At 52.8% G+C, this 19299-nt stretch overlaps 1 protein-coding gene across 4 annotated transcripts in view; it reads left to right on the top strand.

The window, feature by feature from the left end:
- Positions 1–19299, top strand: part of LTBP2 (latent transforming growth factor beta binding protein 2) — a 105521-nt gene that overhangs the window by 11710 nt on the left and 74512 nt on the right. For all 4 annotated transcript variants that reach the window (XM_040477709.1, XM_040477708.1, XM_040477707.1 and 1 more), the window contains exon 3: positions 10697–10946. In XM_040477709.1, the coding sequence (XP_040333643.1) occupies positions 10697–10946 (250 nt within the window). The remainder of the gene's footprint in view (positions 1–10696; positions 10947–19299) is intronic.

The following is a 19299-nucleotide window of genomic DNA, read 5'->3' as shown; positions in this document are numbered from 1 at the left end:
TCTGGTGCCAAATCTAAGGAGTCGTGGATTTGAATCCTGGCCCTGCGTCTTCAGGCAAGTGACTGGCCCTCTTCTACCATAAAGCCTCATCCGTAAAATGGGTGCAACCATCTCTACAGTGCTGTTTTTGAGGATTAACAATAATAACAGTCTGTAGCTATTACCTTCGAAGGACTTTATGTTGTTCGTTTTTAATCCTCACAATCCTATAAGTTCGATTTGATCTTTCTGTCCATTTACAAATGAGGCTAACTGTTCCCCTAAGCCATGCACCTAGGAATCGGCAGGGCCTGGCTGTGAATCTAGGTAGCCTGGCTCTGGAGGGACAGGACTCTTGGTCCTGATAAATGACAAGTCTGTGCAGAGAGCCTGGCACTTGGTAAGTTTGGCTGTCATTTTAATCCACATCCAGGAGATTGTGCTGACTCCCTGGGTTTAAATGCAAGCTCTGCCACTGAGCTATGTGACCGTGGGTGAGATGCGTAAGCTCTCTGTGCCTCAGTTTCCTCACCTGTAAAATGCGACTAATAGTAGTCCCTGCCTTACAGAGTTGTAAGAGACAAATGAGATAACTCAGGTTAAACGTTTAGCTCAAGGCCTGGCATGTTCCCTGTGCTCCGTGCATGTTTGGCCTTGATGTCGGGAGAAGGGATTGTGTCTAAAGGCCCTCGGCGTGCAGCACAGTGGCAGGTGCCCATTGGACATGATATAAAAAGGCTCAGTCAGCATGTACTGAATAATACAGGGCCCATCCCAGGATTGTACTGACTGCTCTCAGCCTCAGTTTTTCCACGTGCCAAACAGGGATAAGAATGGCACCCGTAGTAGTTATAAAAATGAAGAGGAGTGGCACATGTAAAGAAGTTAGCCCAGGGCCTCATAATGGTAAATGCCGAACAAACATTAGGGGAAAGAGTCACAGCACGGGTGGGATCTTCACTGACTGGTTAGGAACTTCCAGGAGCCAGTTTTGAGCCTCTGTGTGGCTTGTCTCTGGAAGAACCATCCTCTGAGACTCAGTAGTTGGCGGGGAGTGGAGGAGAGCAAGGTGAGAAGTGGCCAAGGGGAATAATCGCACAACTTCAGTGGAGACCCAACTAACATGAAGGTACAATCCTAGCAAGAGACCGTCATCTCTCCCCCTGATCATATATGGGTACCTTAGGTTTTCCTGGTGGGCAGGTATGTGCCCCCAAGGCTCTTTGCTCAAAGAAGTATTTAGGAGATGTTCTTACCCAGGGATCATGAAGCCAGGTGTTGTGTCCTGTTGATATCAGTGAAGTGTCTACCTGGTCCACGTGTGGTAAAGGACCGAGTAGGTGAAGGATCACATGGGTGGCCTGGTAGCTTCCTTCTGCCATCCCCAGCTGCCTCTTCTCACCTCCTTGGCTGGAGTCTCCTTTTCTTTTTCTTTTTCTTTTTTTTATCAAAAAAACTTTTTTTAATGTTTATGTATTTTAGAGAGAGAGAGACAGAGGGCGAGTGGGGGCAGGATGGAGAGAGAGGGAGACACAGAACCGGAAGCAGGCTCCAGGCTCTGGGCTGTCAGCACAGAGCCTGACACAGGTCTCGAACCCACAAGCTGTAGGATCATGACCTAGGTGGAAGTTGGACGCCCAACTGACTGAGCCAGCCAGGCGCCCATCTTAATGCTGGGATTCCCCAAGACTTTCCACAGATCTTTGAAATCTCCCCCGCAAAGAGGGAGCCCATGGGAGTCAACCCAAACATTAGTCGTCCCCCATTATTGAGCCCTAGTAGGCACTCTTAACTGTCAACAAACACACAACAATAATAGCAGCCATGCTCTGTTATAGCCAGGGACCACACTAAACATTTCACCCCCTTGACCCTGTGAGTGGTCATCGTGTGTTCTCTGCTGTGCTCCCTCTTCTGTCCCGGCTGTGGCTTGTCCTCTACCCAGTGACTAAACATTGGGTTCCCCAGGACTGAGTCCTGGGTCCACTTCCTTCTCGCTGTACCGCTCCTAGAATGATCTCACGTATCCCCATGGATGGAAGCATTATCTCTGGGCTGACGACACCCAGATTTATATAGACGTCTTCAGCCAGACCTCTTTTCTGACCTCCAGACTCCTTCGTCGTGATGCCTACTCAACATCTGTTCTTGATATTCTCCAGACATCCCCACCCTCAAATGGTCCAAAAGGAGCTCGTCGTTTCACTCCCTCTGCCAGCTCTCCTGCCCAGGTGTTACCCACCCTGTTTAAAGCCATCCACATCTACCTGAATGCTCGAGTCAGATATCTGGGGGCCATCCGGGACACCCCTCACTGAGCCCTCTTTGTTTCACTTCCTAAATCCCTCGGGGCCTGTCTGCTTCTCCCTGCTGCCCCTGCTGCCTCTCCAGTCTAAGGAGCCAGTATGGGCTCCCGGGTGACTGCCGCAGCCTGCTGGCTGCTCTCCCCACTCTCTGGGTCTTTCTCCATAAACCGTATCATAACACATCTCTGTTCACTCCTTCCTGCCGCGGTGTACCCAGCCTCGTCTCCCAGAACTCCCCCGGCTCACCGAATCCAGCCTGGGTTCCTGGAAGACACATCCTCCAGGCTGTTGCACATGCTGCTCTGTTTGCTTTTCCTTCTCTCTCGATGCGGCCAGCTCCTTGTCATCTTTCCCATCTCTGTTTCAAGTGCCTCTCCTCAGAGGAGCTCCCCTAACCTTTCCGTCAGGGCTTGCTCACACCAGCCTTGTTATTCTGGATCCTAGCCCCCTTGACTTTTTCCCCTCCATGACTCATACCTTGATTTGGGTTTTCCTATTTATGTGTTTACTTGTTTTGTGACTTTCTAAGTTGGAAGCTCTATGAAGGAAAGGACAATGTCTGTCCTGCTTACCATCCTAGGTAAATAGTAAATGTTGGATGTGTGACCATTTTCTAGATGACACGGAGGCTCACAGAGGTGAGCTAAAGTCCCACAGAATCTGAACACAGGTCTCTGACTGCAAGGTTGTTCTCCCCTCCGTGCTTCTGCCGTGACCTTGGCTGAATTGTAAGCAGGAGTGGTGTATTCCCCGCCTCCTGATCTTCATGGGTCCTGGGCAGGGATCTGGTGCTCTTGGAGAACAGCATGGTGGGCTTCATGTCAACCACAGAACTCTCTTCCATGCCCTGAAGCTACTCCCCTGGAAAAGGCTGGTTCCTGGACTCATCCCTGTTGGAGGCTGTCCTGGGGCCCCAGCCCATCCTTCTCTCCTCTCCAGAGGCCCCTCTGGCACTGACACCTCCAAACCCTGCCTGTTCTCAGACAAGGGCCCGGGGCTGCAGGGGTAGTGGGGTAACTCTTCTGCTTTGGCGCAGGAGCTGGAGACAAACCCAGGCCTGAGCCCTGGGCCGTGAGCCCTGCCCAGTGGTCTCCCTCCTCATGCCTGCTGGAGCCGGTGGGAATTGGGCCTGCTCTCTGCCCTTGGCCTCCTGCCCCTGACTGGCCCAGCGTTGTGGCATTTGTTAATGCAATTAGCAGGGCGGTCCATGCCGAGGGGCTGGGGGCCAAGGTCTGACTCACACCTCCCCTTCCTCCCCTCTGGCCGCCAAACGGTAGAGGCCCGCTTGGCCTGCCAGACGGCGTCTGCAGAGAGCACACGAGGGGCCAAGAACGGCATCTTTCTCTCATTAGAGGCTTTTATGTGAACACAACTGCTATTTTGGAGCCGGGTGCTTGGCTGGCCCCTGAGCCCCAGTGCTGTTTCCAGCCGTCCCGAGAACAGCTGCGGCGGGAGCTGGGCAAGTCCTTGAGGACCCGACTTTTCCCACAGCCTGGGGTCTCAGGGCCCAGATTGGGGCCTGGAGACACAGCCGCCGGGCAGAGCTCGGGTATGGACAGGGCCTCGGTGGACTCTGAAGTCGTCTGGGGACCCGACGGGCATTTCCTTGCCTCAGAGATCTCTGACAATCAAGGTCCCTTTCTGTGGAAAGCAAAGGTCAAGGCTATGGAGAAACTGCTCAAGCCATAGTGGACACCCCACCCCCTGTAAGAGAATTCCAGGGCCAATCAAAACCTCTGGGTGAGGGCCTAAGTTGGGGCGCCCAGGGCAGGGCAGAGATAAACACTGAGGGTGGGGAGGAGACTGTCCTGTCTGCAAAGGCCTCTGGATGTAGAAGGGGACAGGGCCCTGTCCTGAGGGAGGGATCGGTAATTTAGTGGGTAGGTTCTTTGTGTCCCACTGACACGGATTTTAGGGAAAATGGAGGTTTAATCTGGGGAGCAACTGAGCTTCAGGTGAGGGGGTGCTGGGCCCAGAGTCTGACCTGCAGCCAAGGCTCATCTCCCAGACAAGAGGCACCAGAACTGTGGCTTCTGTGACTGAGGAACCGAATTTTACATTTTATTTGATTTTAATCAATTTCATGTTAAATAACCTCATACAGCTTGTGGCTGCAGCATTAGACTGTTGCGTCGCACAGCTGTAGAGAGTGCAGTGCCCCTCCACACCCACGATCTCTCTTGAGACTCACATGACTCTTTGAGGCAGGAATTATCAGCCCCCTTTTATAGGAGAGATCACCGAGGCACCGGTTGAGGCATCTCGCTGAGATGAGACGAGTCCAAGGTCACACACCAGGGATGTGGCTGAGCCGGGGTCAAACCAAACCCTTCTGACTCCCAGCCTCATGTTCTTTCTGCTACCAAGTAGCTGATCAGAGGCTCAGAGCAGGAGTAAGGCCACACGGCGAGAGCTATTTCCAGAATCCCCCCGGGCCTGCCCATTCTGAGTTTGGTCTCCTCCCAGAGGCAGGGGTTTGTGTGGAAAATCTGAGCAAACCTCAGCTCGACTGTTCTGGAGCGGAGTGAGGGGAGAAGGGGCACAGCCAGAAGATGGGGGTTGGAGGGAACGATGCCTTCTATTTCTTACTTTCAAAGCAATTTCAGGAGTTTTCTTTTTATTCCCCTCTCTTTCGGCATCCTGCTAACTGCACAGAGCTGAACTCCCCAAGTTGAAACTTTCCACATGTCCAATCCTCAGTGAGGAAGAGAGTGCCAGGAGAGTGTGGAAAAGCTAGGGTTCAGGAGAAGCCCAAATTATGAATGGCTAAGGACTGGCATTGGGGAGTGAGCACCGGGGAGGCTGAAACAGCCTTGCTTGCTGGTTGTCTGAGGAAGCTGGCTTCTGGGTGGGGGGGCGGGCGGTGCTGGCTGTGCCCTTCGTGGCATCATGATTGACAACCTTTTTACCAATAATCAGTGAATATTCACGAAAGCCATGTACCCCATCCTGGTTAAGTTCTCAAGTGTAAAGCATGATCTCTGCTCCTGTGGAAAAGTGGGAGAGAGGAGGCTCCAAGAACAAAACATAAAGACTTCCCGGCTGGCCATGGCTGGGAGTTTTCTCTCCTAAAATTCTCACAACGCTGCATGGAGCTGCCTGCCCCGGGGCCCTTGGCATTTCCTTTTCTGCTTTATGCAGCAGGCCCTGCCATCGGCCGTTCTGACAGGGATGATTTCCTTTCTGATCCTTCAGCTTTGAAACCTGTGTTCATTTGACAGGAACGTTTTGCTTCAGTCTCCTTTCAACAAAAGGACACATGACCACTCTTGCCGAAGGGTCCCAAACTTCTGGATTTCATGCACCAGTAAAATGTCCGAAAACCTCATAGGTACCGAAGTACAGTAGGCCAACTTTTCATTTTGCCACGTGAGGATGTTAGAAATACAAACTACCATTTGCCATCACTTTTAATTTAAAAAGAACATCTAGGGGGTACCTCCGGGGTGGCTCAGTTGGTTGAGCGCCTGACTTCAGCTCAGGTCACGATTGCCCGGTTGGTGAGTTCGAGCCCCACATCGGGCTCTCTGCTGTCAGCCTGTCAGTGCAGAGCCCGCTTCAAATCTTCTGTGCCCCTCTCTCTGCCCCTTCCTCTGCTTGCGCTCTCTCAAAAATACACAAACATTGGGGCGCCTGGGTGGCTCAGTCGGTTGAGCGTCCGACTTCAGCTCAGGTCATGATCTCATGGTATGTGAGTTCGAGCCCCGCATCGGGCTCTGTGCTGACAGCTCAGAGCCTGGAGCCTGCTTCCGATTCTGTGTCTCCCTCTCTCTCTGCCCTTCCCCTGCTCATGCTCTGTCTCTCTCTGTCTCAGAAATAAATAAAAACATTAAAAAAAAAGTTAAAAAAAAAAAACATTTAAAAAATAAATAAATTAAAGGGGCTCCTGTGTGGCTCAGTCGGTTAAGCGTCTGACTTCGGCTCAGGTCATGATTTCACAGTTCATGGGTTCGAGCCCCACGTCAGGCTCTGTGCTGACAGCTCGGAGCCTGGAGCCTGCTTTGGATTCTGTGTCTCCCCCTCTCTCTGCCCCTCCCCCGCTTGTACTCTAAGAAATAAAATGAAAACATTAATAAAAATTTTTTTAAATAAATATATAAATAATAAATAAATAGAGTACCAAAAAAAAAAAAAAAGTAGGAAAGACATTATCTCAAAATAAAAGACACTTTTTAAATGGGAAAACAGCATTACAAAAAAACTCGGGGCAACTTTTTTATTTTCTTTATTTTATGGCAGACCAGTAAAAACGGTCATAAGAATGTGCCCTTGACAGATGGGCACTAGGAACCACCACTTTGAACCATTTGGGGGTGACTTTGGGGGTAGTGGAGAGAGAAGAGAGGAGTTTCAGCTCCAGTCCCATAATGCAATGCCCCGCTCAGAACAGAAGCGTGACCCCTTTAGTGAGGAGGTCAGGTAGTTCCCTGCATCTTGCTGAAACATGTAAAACAACTCAAGAGAGGGTGTAGATGGTGTCAGTGAGAGGTGGCTCAAAACCTCCAAAACCCTGACCCCTGGCAAATCTGGGCCTCTGTGCAGTTTCCTAAATGGTTGATCCAGAGAGGTTATCTTCCCCAGCAGGTTTTTTTCTGCCAACCAACCTGGCTGGCTTGGAAGCCTTTTAGAACTTTCATTTGCCATGGTATTCCATCCATCCATCCATCCATAAGTGCTGTTTTTATGGTTTCCCTCAACCACCCATTTTCAATAAGCTGTTCATTGTACCAGCCGAGGTTGGCCAACCCCGGTCCTCAGTGAGGATCTAACGCCCTGCATGGCAAGGGGCTTCTGTGGTTGTGGGAACCCACCCTTGGGCAGAGCTTCCTCCACGCAGGAACCAGCTTTGTTGTCTTTGTGCCCCCCCCACCCTGCCCCCCGGCAGCCAGTCTGGCCAAGGGAGGGTGCCCACCAATTGTTGATGGAATAGAGTAGCAAATAAGGCAGAACCAGAAGTGAGTGAATCAAAATAAAAGTGAGACAGGGAGGCCTGCAGGCTTTCAGGTCTGGGGTTTCTAGAGTGTGAAAGATCTTATTATTAAAGTCAAGGATGGGCCATCCTGGGGCCCAAGAGGAGAAGGACAGAAGCCAGACCCGTTTCGAAAAGCTGTCTTAAGGCAAGGACTGCCCACTCAGAGGTGGAAGGGAGACTGGGATTGGGAGAGGCTGTGTGACACTCCTCTCACCCAGGCCAGGCTTTGGTCACAGCCGGCAGGGAGATGGTCTGAGAGACTAGGCGCCCTGCGGTGTTCATGGGAAAACACTCAGGCCTTCCCTTTTTACTTCCTCTCAAAACTAAAGCAGGGCCAAGACCTGCCCTGGACAAAGCTGCTTCCGCAGTGTTCACTGACCTTGGTTTGGCTGCCTGGCTGGTCTCTGGGGTGGTGGTGACGGGGCCTGGTGGGTGGTCAGCTGGGGGCCAAGTCCCCAGAGTGGCAGCCAGGAGATAGGCCCAAATCTTGCCACTGTGGCAGTGCGTGTTTGGGGAAGCGCTCAGGGTCAATCTTCTGACATGGTCTGTTTATCTGGAGGCCAGGGGGCTGCCAGGAAGTGATGCTGAGGCACTCAGGAAGTGCTCTGGCAATAGGATTCAGCTCATGGTGGGAATCCTGAAGTAAGACCTGTATTTCCCCACTCTCTCCTGAGTAGGCAGATTGCCCTTGACTGACATGATGACCGATCAACACATCCTTTGTGTCTCTGAGCAGCACCACCTCCTCCAGGAAGCCTTCCGTGACTTTCCCTTCTCCTTGCCTCAGCCTGGGTTCGAGGATCTGGCTGACATCTATCACATGACCTATCTCCTGGCTTCCATATGAGACAATACACTTCATGCATGAGAGATTGGTTCTTTCTGCCATAGGCCTCGCACCTAGTGAGCCCTCTATGAATGTTCACTGAATGAATGCATGAACTGGTCCATCATCATCTAAGATTTACTGTGTGGCTCTGGAGAGGGACAGGGTCCTGAAGTCTCCACCACCTGCAAAGGTGCATTCGGTGGCTGACTTGAAGCCACCAGATCCCTTCATTTCATCAGCAGCTCCAGGTAGAGGTTCAGAAATGGTAGGGAGGAAGGACCGTACCAGCCCCACTGGAAAGCAGTGGGGAGGAAAGAGCCTGGGCTTTGCAGTCAAACAGACCTGGATTCGAATCCTAGATCTACCAGTGACTAGCTGGGTGGCCTCGGGCAAGTTTTTACCCTCTCTGAGCTTGAGGCCTTATTTGTAAAATGAGAATCATAATCACCCTTGCTGCAAAGGATTGTTGTTAGGGTTAAATGAGATAGTATATGCGAAGTACTGTGCCTGGCATAGTGTAAACACTCAATAGATAGTAGCTGCCTTAATAAAAAATAATCTGTCATTGGTGCGCGTATACTAGGGCTAAGGATGCAAAGAGGTGTAAGGGACAGTCACAGGAGCTAATCACAGGAATCAATGGGGAATTGAGCCACGTACATGAACACCCATCATGCTGACGGCAGCATGCCCACTGAGCGGTGTGCACGGTGAGTGCCAGTCCTAGTTGCTCACAGGAGGGTGCGCTAGCTCGAGGTGGTCATCAGGGATGGGGAAGACGCCTTGAGGGAACGGTAGGACTTAGGTTAAGTGGAGAGGAATTGGAAAGAGTTCCAGGGAGGGGCCACAGTACACACAGAGGCAGAAAGAAGAGAGAGCCACACCCACAGGCCGGTCTGGCCACCGAGGATTAATTTAGAGGGATTGATTGTTAGAGGGGGATCAGACGGGGGAAGGCGTTCAGTGCTGGTCTCTGGAGGCGCCCGGGAGCCAGTGAGTGTCTCCGAGAGGGAGGTGGCATGGGCCAAGTGGAATTTTGGAGAGATTTATTCAGACTGGCCCCTGGTGTGGACTCCAGGCCTGTTCTCAGAAAGAAGAGTACAGCTCAGGAAATCCCAGGCTCAGGATCTGTGTTGTGGTGCCTGGTATTTTAACGCACTTAGAATAACTGAGGCCCACGAGGGTCTGCGTGATCTGCCTCTATTTCCCTGACCTTGCATGCTCTCCCCTATCACCAGACCCCAGCCTCCCTGGACCTCTGGCACTTTCTCGAATGTACCCTGCTCCCGCCAGCCCCCAGAGCTTTGGATGTGCCTGGCTGGCTGTCTGCCTGGAAGACCTTGGCCTATCCACCTCCTTTGTATCCGTTGTGGCCGGCTCTTCAGAGAGACCTGTCCTGATCTCCCCATCTAAAGTCACGCATGGGCCACCGCATCGCCCTGTTTAATTGTCTTCACAGCCTGAGATACCGCCCGAAGCAATGTTATGGTATTTTCTTATTTCCTGTTGGTCCCCCGCACTGGACTGTGGGCTCCACGTAGACAAAGACATTGTCCCCGGTGCCTAGTAGGGGCTCAGCAAATATTTGTTGAGTGAATGAGTGACAGATAGAGGCGACTTTGGGTTTAGAGGATCCAACATGAGCCTAACCATGCTCTCCTGGGTTCTTTTGTGTTCGTGTTCCCCATGCAGGGCCCCGCATCCCTATGTGTACCTCTGCATGGGACTCTCTCTCCCATGACTGCTAGTCACTGGAGGGGACTCCAGATTTGGCAAGGTGATGAAGGGCAGTGAAAAGTCATGGCTCTGGGGGGGCCAGTGGCTGCTGCACAGCACCAGCGCAGAGGAAGGGGCCCCGGTCCAGCCCCGCTTTGCCCCCAGGCTGGATCCAGGGCCCAGGAACCAGAATTCTTCCTGCTTTCGGGCAGGAGTTCTACCACTTGCTGAGGAAGGTGAGGAGCTTGAGAGCAGATGCTCTCCAAAGAGGAAGAAGAGAGACTATCAATGCTGAAGATGTCTTTGGGAGACCCTTAGGATGCCCCCAGCCTTCTCAGTCTGCCCTTCAGGTGATTCATGAGGAAATTGGGGCTCAATGAGATCAAGATCACGCAGCTCACGGAAGACAGGAAAATCCCAACAACTCAACCTCCCCCCGCCCCTTGACTTTCAGGCCAGTGTTGAGCCCTTGCCCATGAAAGAAACTCATTCGTTCATTCATTGTTTGTTTGTTTGTTTGTTTATTGAGAATCTACTCTGTGACAGTCTCTATTCCAAGTTCTGGGGCGGCCGGAGGGAAGAAAACAAAACATCTGCCCTCTGGGACTTTCAGTCTGGGAGGAGAGACAGACAACCAGAAGTGAGCACACATGTACCATACGATGTCAAGTGCCTCACGCCTTTGGCCATTCGGTGTCTGCTTGGCTGTTCAGAGATGACAGGGGAACCTCACCCTGGGGACCAGAGGGGGGGAGGCGGGGACAAATGGGCCCGGGGAGCCTTCTGAGGCCAGAGTCGGGCTCCCTGCTTGAGTGGGGAAGCCCGAGCAGCACCAGCCAGGGAAGTGTCAGGACGCCCGGGCCCCTGCCCTCATCCCTCTCCCTGTCTCCCCAGCTGTGTGCCAGCCGCCGTGCCAGAACCGGGGATCCTGTAGCCGGCCCCAGCTCTGCGTGTGCCGCTCCGGCTTCCGGGGAGCCCGCTGCGAGGAGGTCATTCCTGAGGAGGAATTTGACCCCCAGAACTCGAGGCCAGCGCCCCGGCGCTCAGCCGAGGGGTCACCCAACCCACGCAGGAGCAGTGCAGCCAGAGAAAGCGCCACGACACCCAGAACACGCTCACTGGCCTCGCAGCTGCCGCCGGCCGGGTAAGTCCTCAGTGGGACCTCGGGTCCAGGGGCAAGTGTCTCTCTCTCTCTCTCTCTCTCTCTCTCTCTGTCTCTCTCTCTCTCTGTCTCTCTCGGGATGTCTTCCTTAGGACCGTTGGGTGAAGACCTCGGTGGAGAAGACCAGAGTTATCCTTCCTTCCCTCCCCCCTGCTCTCTTCCCCTTTCCCTGCCCTGACCGGAGGTGCAGGGAGCAGAAGAGTGGGTGTCGGGGTTGGCACAGGCTTTTTCAGGCTGGGGTGGCCAGGAGAGGTGGGAAGTGGAGTCTCTACCCTCCAGTCCTGGGAGAAAGCTGAGGAAGGCGTGTACCCGGGCCCTCTTGTTTCGAATCCTGGCCGTGACCCCTTCCTGGCTGCGTGGCCTTAGGCAATTTATTTACCTCTCTGATTCCTCGTCAGTGAGGCGGGGACAAATGATGATAAACACAAGCACGGAATGGTTGTAAGGATTAAGTGAGTTAATATGAAGAAAGTGCTTAAAACAGTGGCTGCCACATAGTAAACTCTTTATAAGTGTTTTCCTCTGGGGCATCTGGGTGGCTCAGTCGATTGAGCGTCCCACTTTGGCTCAGGTCATGATCTCACAGTTTGTGAGTTGGAGCCCCGAGTTGGGCTCTGTGCTGACAGCTCTGAGCCTGGAGCCTGCTTCTTCAGATTCCATGTCTCCTTCTCTCTCTGCCCGTCCCCCGCTCACGCTCTGTCTCTCTTTCTCAAAAATAAATAAACATTAAAAAAAAAAACAAATGTTTTCCTCCTCCACCTCCTGCTCTGCCTATGGTCCACGGCGGGAAGGACCCCTCTGCCTGAAGAAACCCTTCAGTTCATTCACTGCTCAGCAGTAACCTCTCTCCTTGAAGGGGAAGAGAAGGAGCATGTGGGGCGAGGGGAATGTTCATGGGCAGGATTCCCTGGCCTGCTTACCAGCCAACCTGGCTAGACTTTTTCTAGCTCTGGACAGGAAATCTGAACTCTGTAAACTGGTCCATTTCTAGGGGGCTGTGTTTTCCTTTTGGTTTTTCAGGTTCGTTTTTCCATTCGCTTCCTACTTAAGATGTTCTTTCTGAAATGTTGCAACCTTGTCTTGCTGAACTAAGGGGAAAAAGGAGTGGTCCTCTGGGAGGCCAGGAGAACCAGGGAGAGGAGGCTGACCTCAAGATCAGGGCCCCAGCAGAAAAGCTCAGGAGAGAAAGGAAAGGAGCTTGAGATCGTCCAGCAACTCGGAAAGGGGGAGGCAATCAGGGTCTCAGGAAGGTAGGGGTCCAGAGCCCCAACCACCCAGGCAGGTAGTTTCCCAGGGCGGCCAGAAGCACAAAGAGCACAAGGATAGACTCAGGCTGAGGTCTAGGGAGATCCAAATCAAAACCAGAAGAGCCAGACCCTTTGGCCAAGGCCTTGGGATGGGGCAGAGAGAAGGGCAGAGCTAGTGGCCAGGTAAACAACAGAGGAAGCAGAGGGAATGACCTGGGAGTGGCTGTGAGCAGGTGGACAGGGCCTGAGCCTTGTTATGGTTGGTCCCAACTGTTGATGCAAGGTAGGTGGGCCTGGTGTGAAGGCATCTGGAAGAACACCAGAGGTACGAGCTCCAGAGTCAGCCCAGAGCAGGATGGGAGTAGAGTCCTTCCAGCCTGGAATTCACCAGCAAGCTCTCTTTTGGCTTGCAGGGCTCGTTCGTTTTATAATGCACGGAATCCCTGTTGTTATGCACGAGCGGGGATGGGGGATAGTTGCCATGCTGTCCGTTGTACTCTGGCGTCAGAGCTGTTCAACATCCCCTGCCCCATCTTGCCAGCCCATCCCGCCCCTGCTATTCAAGGCCCAGTCCCACTTTCTCCAAAAGGCCCTCTGATCACTTCTGCCCAGCTCTCTGACCCCCTGCAATGCATCCCTTGTGGATCTGTGCCCTGTGTCTGCAATCAGACTGTGTGGCCTGGGCCCTGGAGGGCAGTGACTCCATCTCTCCTTCTTTGGATCTCCCGCAAAGCTCCTCCCACAGTCCTCACTTACAGAAAATGCTCAGTCCACATTTGCTTCACTGGGTCCAAACTGAAGAGTCACCTAGAAAGCGTCCACCCAGCATTGGCTCCTCGCCTTGTACCTGGAACCAACACACCAGCCCCTGTGCTGCTCTGAGTACAGGAAGAGGTGAGGCTCTGTGCTTCTGGGTGGAGCACCTCCCACTCTCCCTCGGGACAGTCCATTCATCTGCTCACCGGACCAGAAGCTCCCTGAGAGTAGGGACTGTGTCCTGCTCTCTTATGGATGTGTCCTTGGTACCCAATAACGTGCTTGGCTCACTGTAGGTGCTCAACTTATGTGAGCGAAATGAATAGACGGATGAGGCCCAGTGCTGGGGAGAGGAGGAGGCTGGGTTACACGAGCCTTCCGTCCCCCAGCAAAGGATCCATGTGTGCGAGAGGCCGTGGAGGGCGAGGGCCCACAGTGAGGTCAATGGCCCACGGCAGGGACGTCCTCTTCGAGCCTCACAGCCTCCCTGGCCAGGGGCTACCGTGTGGTCATGAATGAGCTCCAGCTCCAGGCCGGCCCAGTCTCTCTGTCTCTGCCCCGGGACCTCAGTGCCATGAAATCTGGGAAAGTCCGAGTGGCCTGCTGTCGGCCCAGCTGTGTTTTGCTTTGAGAGGCCAAATCCCGCTTGCCTGGTGGTGTCAGACATTTCCTGTGAGCTTGGCTAGGTTCCCCAAGCAGCCTTTGGCCTCTTTCCTGATGGCAACTTGCACAGGCCCTTGGTGTCCAGATAGAGGGACTGGCATGAAGCAGGGGGCACTCTAGAAGTGAGAGGGGGGCCCAAAATATCTGGGGAGGGGAGACACTGCAAGGATTGGTGATGTCCGGGAAACCCCTTTCAGGAAAACACCAGGCAGAGGCCAAGAGACGTGTGTTCCCGAAGGAAGTCGAAAGGGAGGGGCCAGGAGCGTCTAGGGCAGCAGCAGCAGCAGCTCGTCCTATGCAGAGGCAGACGTGGATGGAGGTCGTCCAGCTGTGGCCTGGGCCGGCTGCAGGGGCCCAGAGACTCCCTCCGAGACCCGGGTCCGAGACCTTCCCCAAGGCTGGTCAGAGGGCCTGCCCCACCTGGGGAGCAGGAGCCAGGCAGCAGGAGCAGGACAGGCCTGAAGAGGTGGGGCAGGGGTGGTTACAACCACCTGGGACAGACCAGCCAGCCATGGAAGAGCGCTTTACATCCACGCTTCTCAGGCTGCAACGGGAACGTTGTTAACATGCAGCTGCTGATGCTGCAGGTCTGGGGAAAGCATCGCTAACGTGGCCTCAGGTGATGCTGATGCCGCTGGTCCATGGACCACACCTTGAATAGTGAGGGTCCGGCCTGGGCTTTGGGCTCAGACAATCCTGGGGGGTCCAATTCTGGATTTACGACTCACCAGCTGTGTGACATTAGGCAAGAATCCTAAGTAATCTGAGTCAATAGTCCCCACCTGATAGGATTGCAGAAAGGACGAAATGAGACCGTGTATGCAGAGCACTTAGTAGAGTGCCTGAGAGTTAGTCCTCAGTGTAGGTTAGCCATCAGCAGGCTGGTTCTTTCTGCTGTGGGGACGTGGGTGGCAAAGAGCAGACAAAACGTGGGGTGCATGCATGTGTGCATAGACCTGCTCTGGGGAGCAGCCAGAGGCCCAGGCCAGCCTCAGAGGAGCCGGGACCAGCAGATCCCACAGCAGCACCCATAGTGGGTTTGGCTGGCTTGTTTCTTCCACCAGGACCGTCCTTATGGTAAGGAGGGGAGCCCTATGGGAGAGGGGGCTGAGCGAGGTGTCACATTTCTCAGAATGGGAGGCACCTCCATTGGGTTTGCTCCTTAGCCTGACCCAAGGACCTAGAAGCTGGGCTCTGGGGACATTTTTAAGCAGTCTTGCTCACTCCTTGGGCAACAACAGGCCTGGAGGACAGTGCTAAGCGGGGGTGGGGGGGAGAGGTCTGGGAAGCTGTGGGCCCCATGGTAGTGGCTGTCCGTTGGCTGCTCCCCCAGAAGGCAGCCAGAGTTCGCCTTCTTTTTACTAACCCGGTCTCTCTCTGTCTCTCTGTCTCTCTCTCCTGGATCTCCTGTCCACACACCCCACGTCTTAATCCACCGTGTTAGTTTCTTACGGCTGCCATAACAGATTGTCACAAGCCAGCAGCTTAACACGATGCAGATGCGTTATCCTACAGCTCTATAAGTCAAACATCTGACTCCGGTCTCACCAGGCTAAAGTCAAGGTGTCAGCGGGCTCAGTTCCTGGAGGCCCTAGGGGAAAATCCATTTCCTTGCTCATTCGGGTTGTTGGCAGAATTTAGTTCCTTGCAGTTGTGGGACTGAAGTCTCTGTTTCTTGCTGTCTGTCACTTGAGGGCCGTTTTTAGCATATAGAAGCCATTTACACTCTTTGGCTTGCGGCCACCTTCCTATCTTACAAACCAGCAATGGCACGTGAACTCTTCACGTTTTGAATCTCCCCTCTACCTCCCTCTTTGGCTGACTCTTTCTCACTGATTTGTCTGCTACCTTCCTCCACGTTTAAACACTGGGCCCCCCTGGGTAATCCAGCTGTTTTGTCAGCTGATTAGCAACCTTAATTCCATCTGCTACCATGATTTCTCTTTGCCATTTAGTTTTTGTTTTTTTTTTTTTAATTTTAATTCCAGTGTGGTTAACGTAGAGTGTTATATGGGTGTCATTCCTTTTGTCATTTAATGTAACGTATTCAAAAGTGTAACACTAGGGGACAAAGATCATGGGGGCCAACCAAACCCACCCACCGCAGCCCATTCCAGCTGGGACCCTCCATCTGAAGTGCAACAACTCCCCTTTTCAAGGGCTTGCCACAGGGCAGCCCTACCTGATTTGGCCCCCAAAACCTTTCTGACATCTCTGATGTCAGGTTTGACCATCCATTACTCTCGTTCACTCTGCTTCTGTCGCATTGGCCAACTGGTGCTTCCTCAAATATGCCAGAGGTGCACCTACCTCAGGGCCTTTGCACTTGCTATCCCCCCACCCCCTAGGGATACCATGTTAATATTTCCTAGAGTGGCCATAACAAATTACTACAAACTGTGGCTTAAAAAAACAGAAATTTGTTCTCTTCCAGTTCAAGAGGGCAGAAATCCAAAGTCAAGATGTCAGTAGGGTTGTTCCTTCTGAGGGAGAATCTGTTCCATTCCTCTCTTCTAGCATCTGGTGGCTCCCATCAATCTTTGGGGTCCCTTGGCTTATAGCTGCCTCATACTAATTTCTGCCTCTGTTATCACATGGCCAGATCTCTGTGTGAGTGTGTGTGTGTGTGTGTGTGTGTGTGTGTGTGTCCTTCTTATAAGGACACCAGTCATTGAATTTAGGGTGTGCCCTAATCCAGTATAATCTCGTCAAAACCTAACTGATTATGTCTGCACAGACCCCATATCCAAATAAGGTCACAATTATAGGATGAGGGTTAGGACTTCAGCACATTTGGTGAGGGGTACAATTCAAACCACATCAAACACTCTTTCTAGATCCTCACATGGCTCACTTCCTCCCCCTTCAGCCCTTCTCTTCTCAGTGGGGTCCTCTGTTCACCTGATTTAAACCTGCACACTCCCTAACCCTCCCTCCCTACCCCAACCCCAGAGATTTTGTTCCACTGCACTAATGTCTTCTGTGTTTTACTTATTTGTTTGGCTTATTGTTTTTCTTATCCCGGTAAAAAGGCCAGGTCCAGGAGGGCAGGGGGCTTTATCTGCGTTCTTGCTGCCACACCTCCAGCACCTGAACACAACTGGCCCAGAATGGGGATAGGTGAACACGTGCTGAGGGACAGGCTCGGGTCTCCACCCAGTCATCTCATGTACCCGTCACAGCTCTGTGCCGTTCTGTTGACGAAGCTCAGAGAGGTGAGGTCACTGGTCCGCACTCCCCCAGCCTGGCCTGAGATGCGGGCCTGTGCCGGGCCTCTCCGGGCTTCTGCCTGCAGGAGAGGGAGGAAGGGCAGGTACCAGCCAGCCCCTGCTGAAGGCCCAGCCTCAGCGGTGAGAACCAGGCCACTGAGCACGTGTGGGTGCATTTGGTTGGTTATAGGACTCGCCCCCTCAGGGCAGGACCCTCGAATTGTTCAGCCCCCACCTCTCTACCTGGGCCCCCTTTGGCACTTCCTGACCTGTGACCTTTAACCTGCTGGTGCTGAGACTGCGCCCACAGGCTTCCCATGGGACTGCTTCCCCCTTCACTCCCAGGCCTTGCCTGGGCCTCCTCTGGTGGGTGCAGGGTCTCAGCTCCCAAAGGGTGCTCTCTGCCCAAGTGGACCACTGCACCAAGAGCCACCACAGGGGAGACCCGGGCTCCCTGCCTGGGGGCAAAGGCAGCACCCGCTGCCTGACAGACGGCAAAGAGGAGACCGATGACCCAGAACCAGAAACTCGGTAGCTGGGGTGAGGGCAGCTGGGAACGGAAGGAGCCGAGCAGGTGCGAGGAAGCAGCCAACGTGTGTGTCTCAGGGGAGTGCTGGGTTTTGGAGCCAGGCCGAATTTAAACCCTGGTGCCCTCACAGACTAGTTATGCAAGTCACTTTACTTCACTGCAGCTCAGTTTCTTTGGCTCTGAAATGGGAAAACTGATGCCCATCTCATAGGAAGGTTGAGAAAATCCATTGAAATAATGTATGTGGAGGGATGGGTGGGGTGCCTGGCACACGGGAGGTCCAATAAATAACCTTATCTATGACAAATCAGTGTGACACATCCCATTTGCCAGGATGGGCTTCCCTCCACCCCACTGTCTAGACTTACAGATAGGGAAACTGAGGCACGACAAAGCTCGGCAGCTGGGTTAGGGGTCTGTTCTGGGAACCCAGGAGATCCTGACTCTGGGCCACTCTGAAGGCTTGCCAGGGTCCCCTGAGCCTGCCTGCTGCTCCAGCCACCTCCCACCCACTCCCCTCCTCTGCTCTGGGCTCTGACAAGCTGTCACATGCCCTCTGCTGGCTCCTTTGGGCGACATGACCCTCTGCCCTCCCTCCTCCCTCATTCAAGGCCCCTTGGACCCAAGACCATTCTCCAATTCCCCTGGGACATGATGAGGGACTGACTCATGCTAGAAGGCCTTGGAAAACTCCTTTGCCCTCCGGGGCCTCAGTTTCCACATTTGTAAATCAGAGACATAGAGTGGGTCTTCTCTGAGGTCGAGCTAACGGTCTCAGATTCTGGCCTCCAGCTTGGTCATTTCCTGTCCCAGATGGTGAAATGTGCTTACTCCCCTTTTACCTATTTCCAAGATCGTGACAAGGACACATGATGCCTTCCCTGGGGCAGACCTTAGCTGTCCGTGACATTCTGGCCTCAAGTTCTCCTTGGCAAGGCTGCAGTGGGGTTAAGCAGCCTGCATCTTTCATGCTGTGTCACCCCTTCCTCACAGCCATGCAGTGGCAGACCTGTTAGGTTAACTCAACCCTACAATCCTGTCTGAGTCAGGCTTTTGAGATCTCTGGGGACTGAGTGTCATCTTTCCTTTTCTTTTTTTTTTTTTTTTTTTTTAGCCTTATTTTTTTCTGATTTGTTTTTCTAACATTGAGCCCCAAGCTTGCCCCCTGGGGTTTTTGTGGACTTCCCCAACCCTGAGGACCTTGGATACACTATTTTGAAAGGACTTAGAAGCAGGAGACCCAATTTTCTTTCTGGCGAGGACACTAAGTAGCTTTGTGGCTTGGGCTAGCCACTTAACTTCACTAAGACTTACTGTCTCTATCTGCAAAATAGGAACAAATAATTCTTTCCTCTCTGGGATGTTGTCAGGATTCACAAGAACATTGCGGGCAAAAGATTGCGCTGTGAACCGTAATGCTTTTTGCAAATGCTGGTTAATGTTGTTAACTACCAGTCTTGACAGTGAGCTGGGGTATTTTCTTATGTCTCCTATTTGTGCATGGGTTACTTTTCAGGAGAAGCTCCTCATTGAGGCCCTTCCTGACCACTAAGGTTTTCACCTTAGGGTTAACCTTAGCCACTGGATACAAACCAGGAGATGTACTTCACGGCACAGAGCACAGTGTCTCTGACGGGTTCCCCAACAGTTGCGCAGTGCACAGCCCGTGCAGCTGTATGTGGCAATCCTGGACCCGGTTTCTTCTGGGAGGGAGACCTCTCCTAGCTCCCTATCACCTAATATTGTAAACCCCCAATCTGAGACTCTTCTCATCTTATTTACTTTTTATTTTCATAGTACTTTTTATTTTCTATTTTCTAAGTTAATTATTTGTTATGTTATTATTTATCGTCTGTTTTTTCCCAGCTGCAATGTGAGCTTCTCAAGGGCAAGGATCTTGCTTTGTTCACTGACATATCCCGATATCCTAG

The sequence above is a fragment of the Herpailurus yagouaroundi genome, unplaced genomic scaffold (genome assembly GCF_014898765.1).
Source record: "Herpailurus yagouaroundi ecotype Mexico unplaced genomic scaffold, PumYag 141, whole genome shotgun sequence".
NCBI lineage: Eukaryota > Metazoa > Chordata > Mammalia > Carnivora > Felidae > Herpailurus > Herpailurus yagouaroundi.
This window is presented reverse-complemented; position numbering and strand designations above follow the sequence as displayed.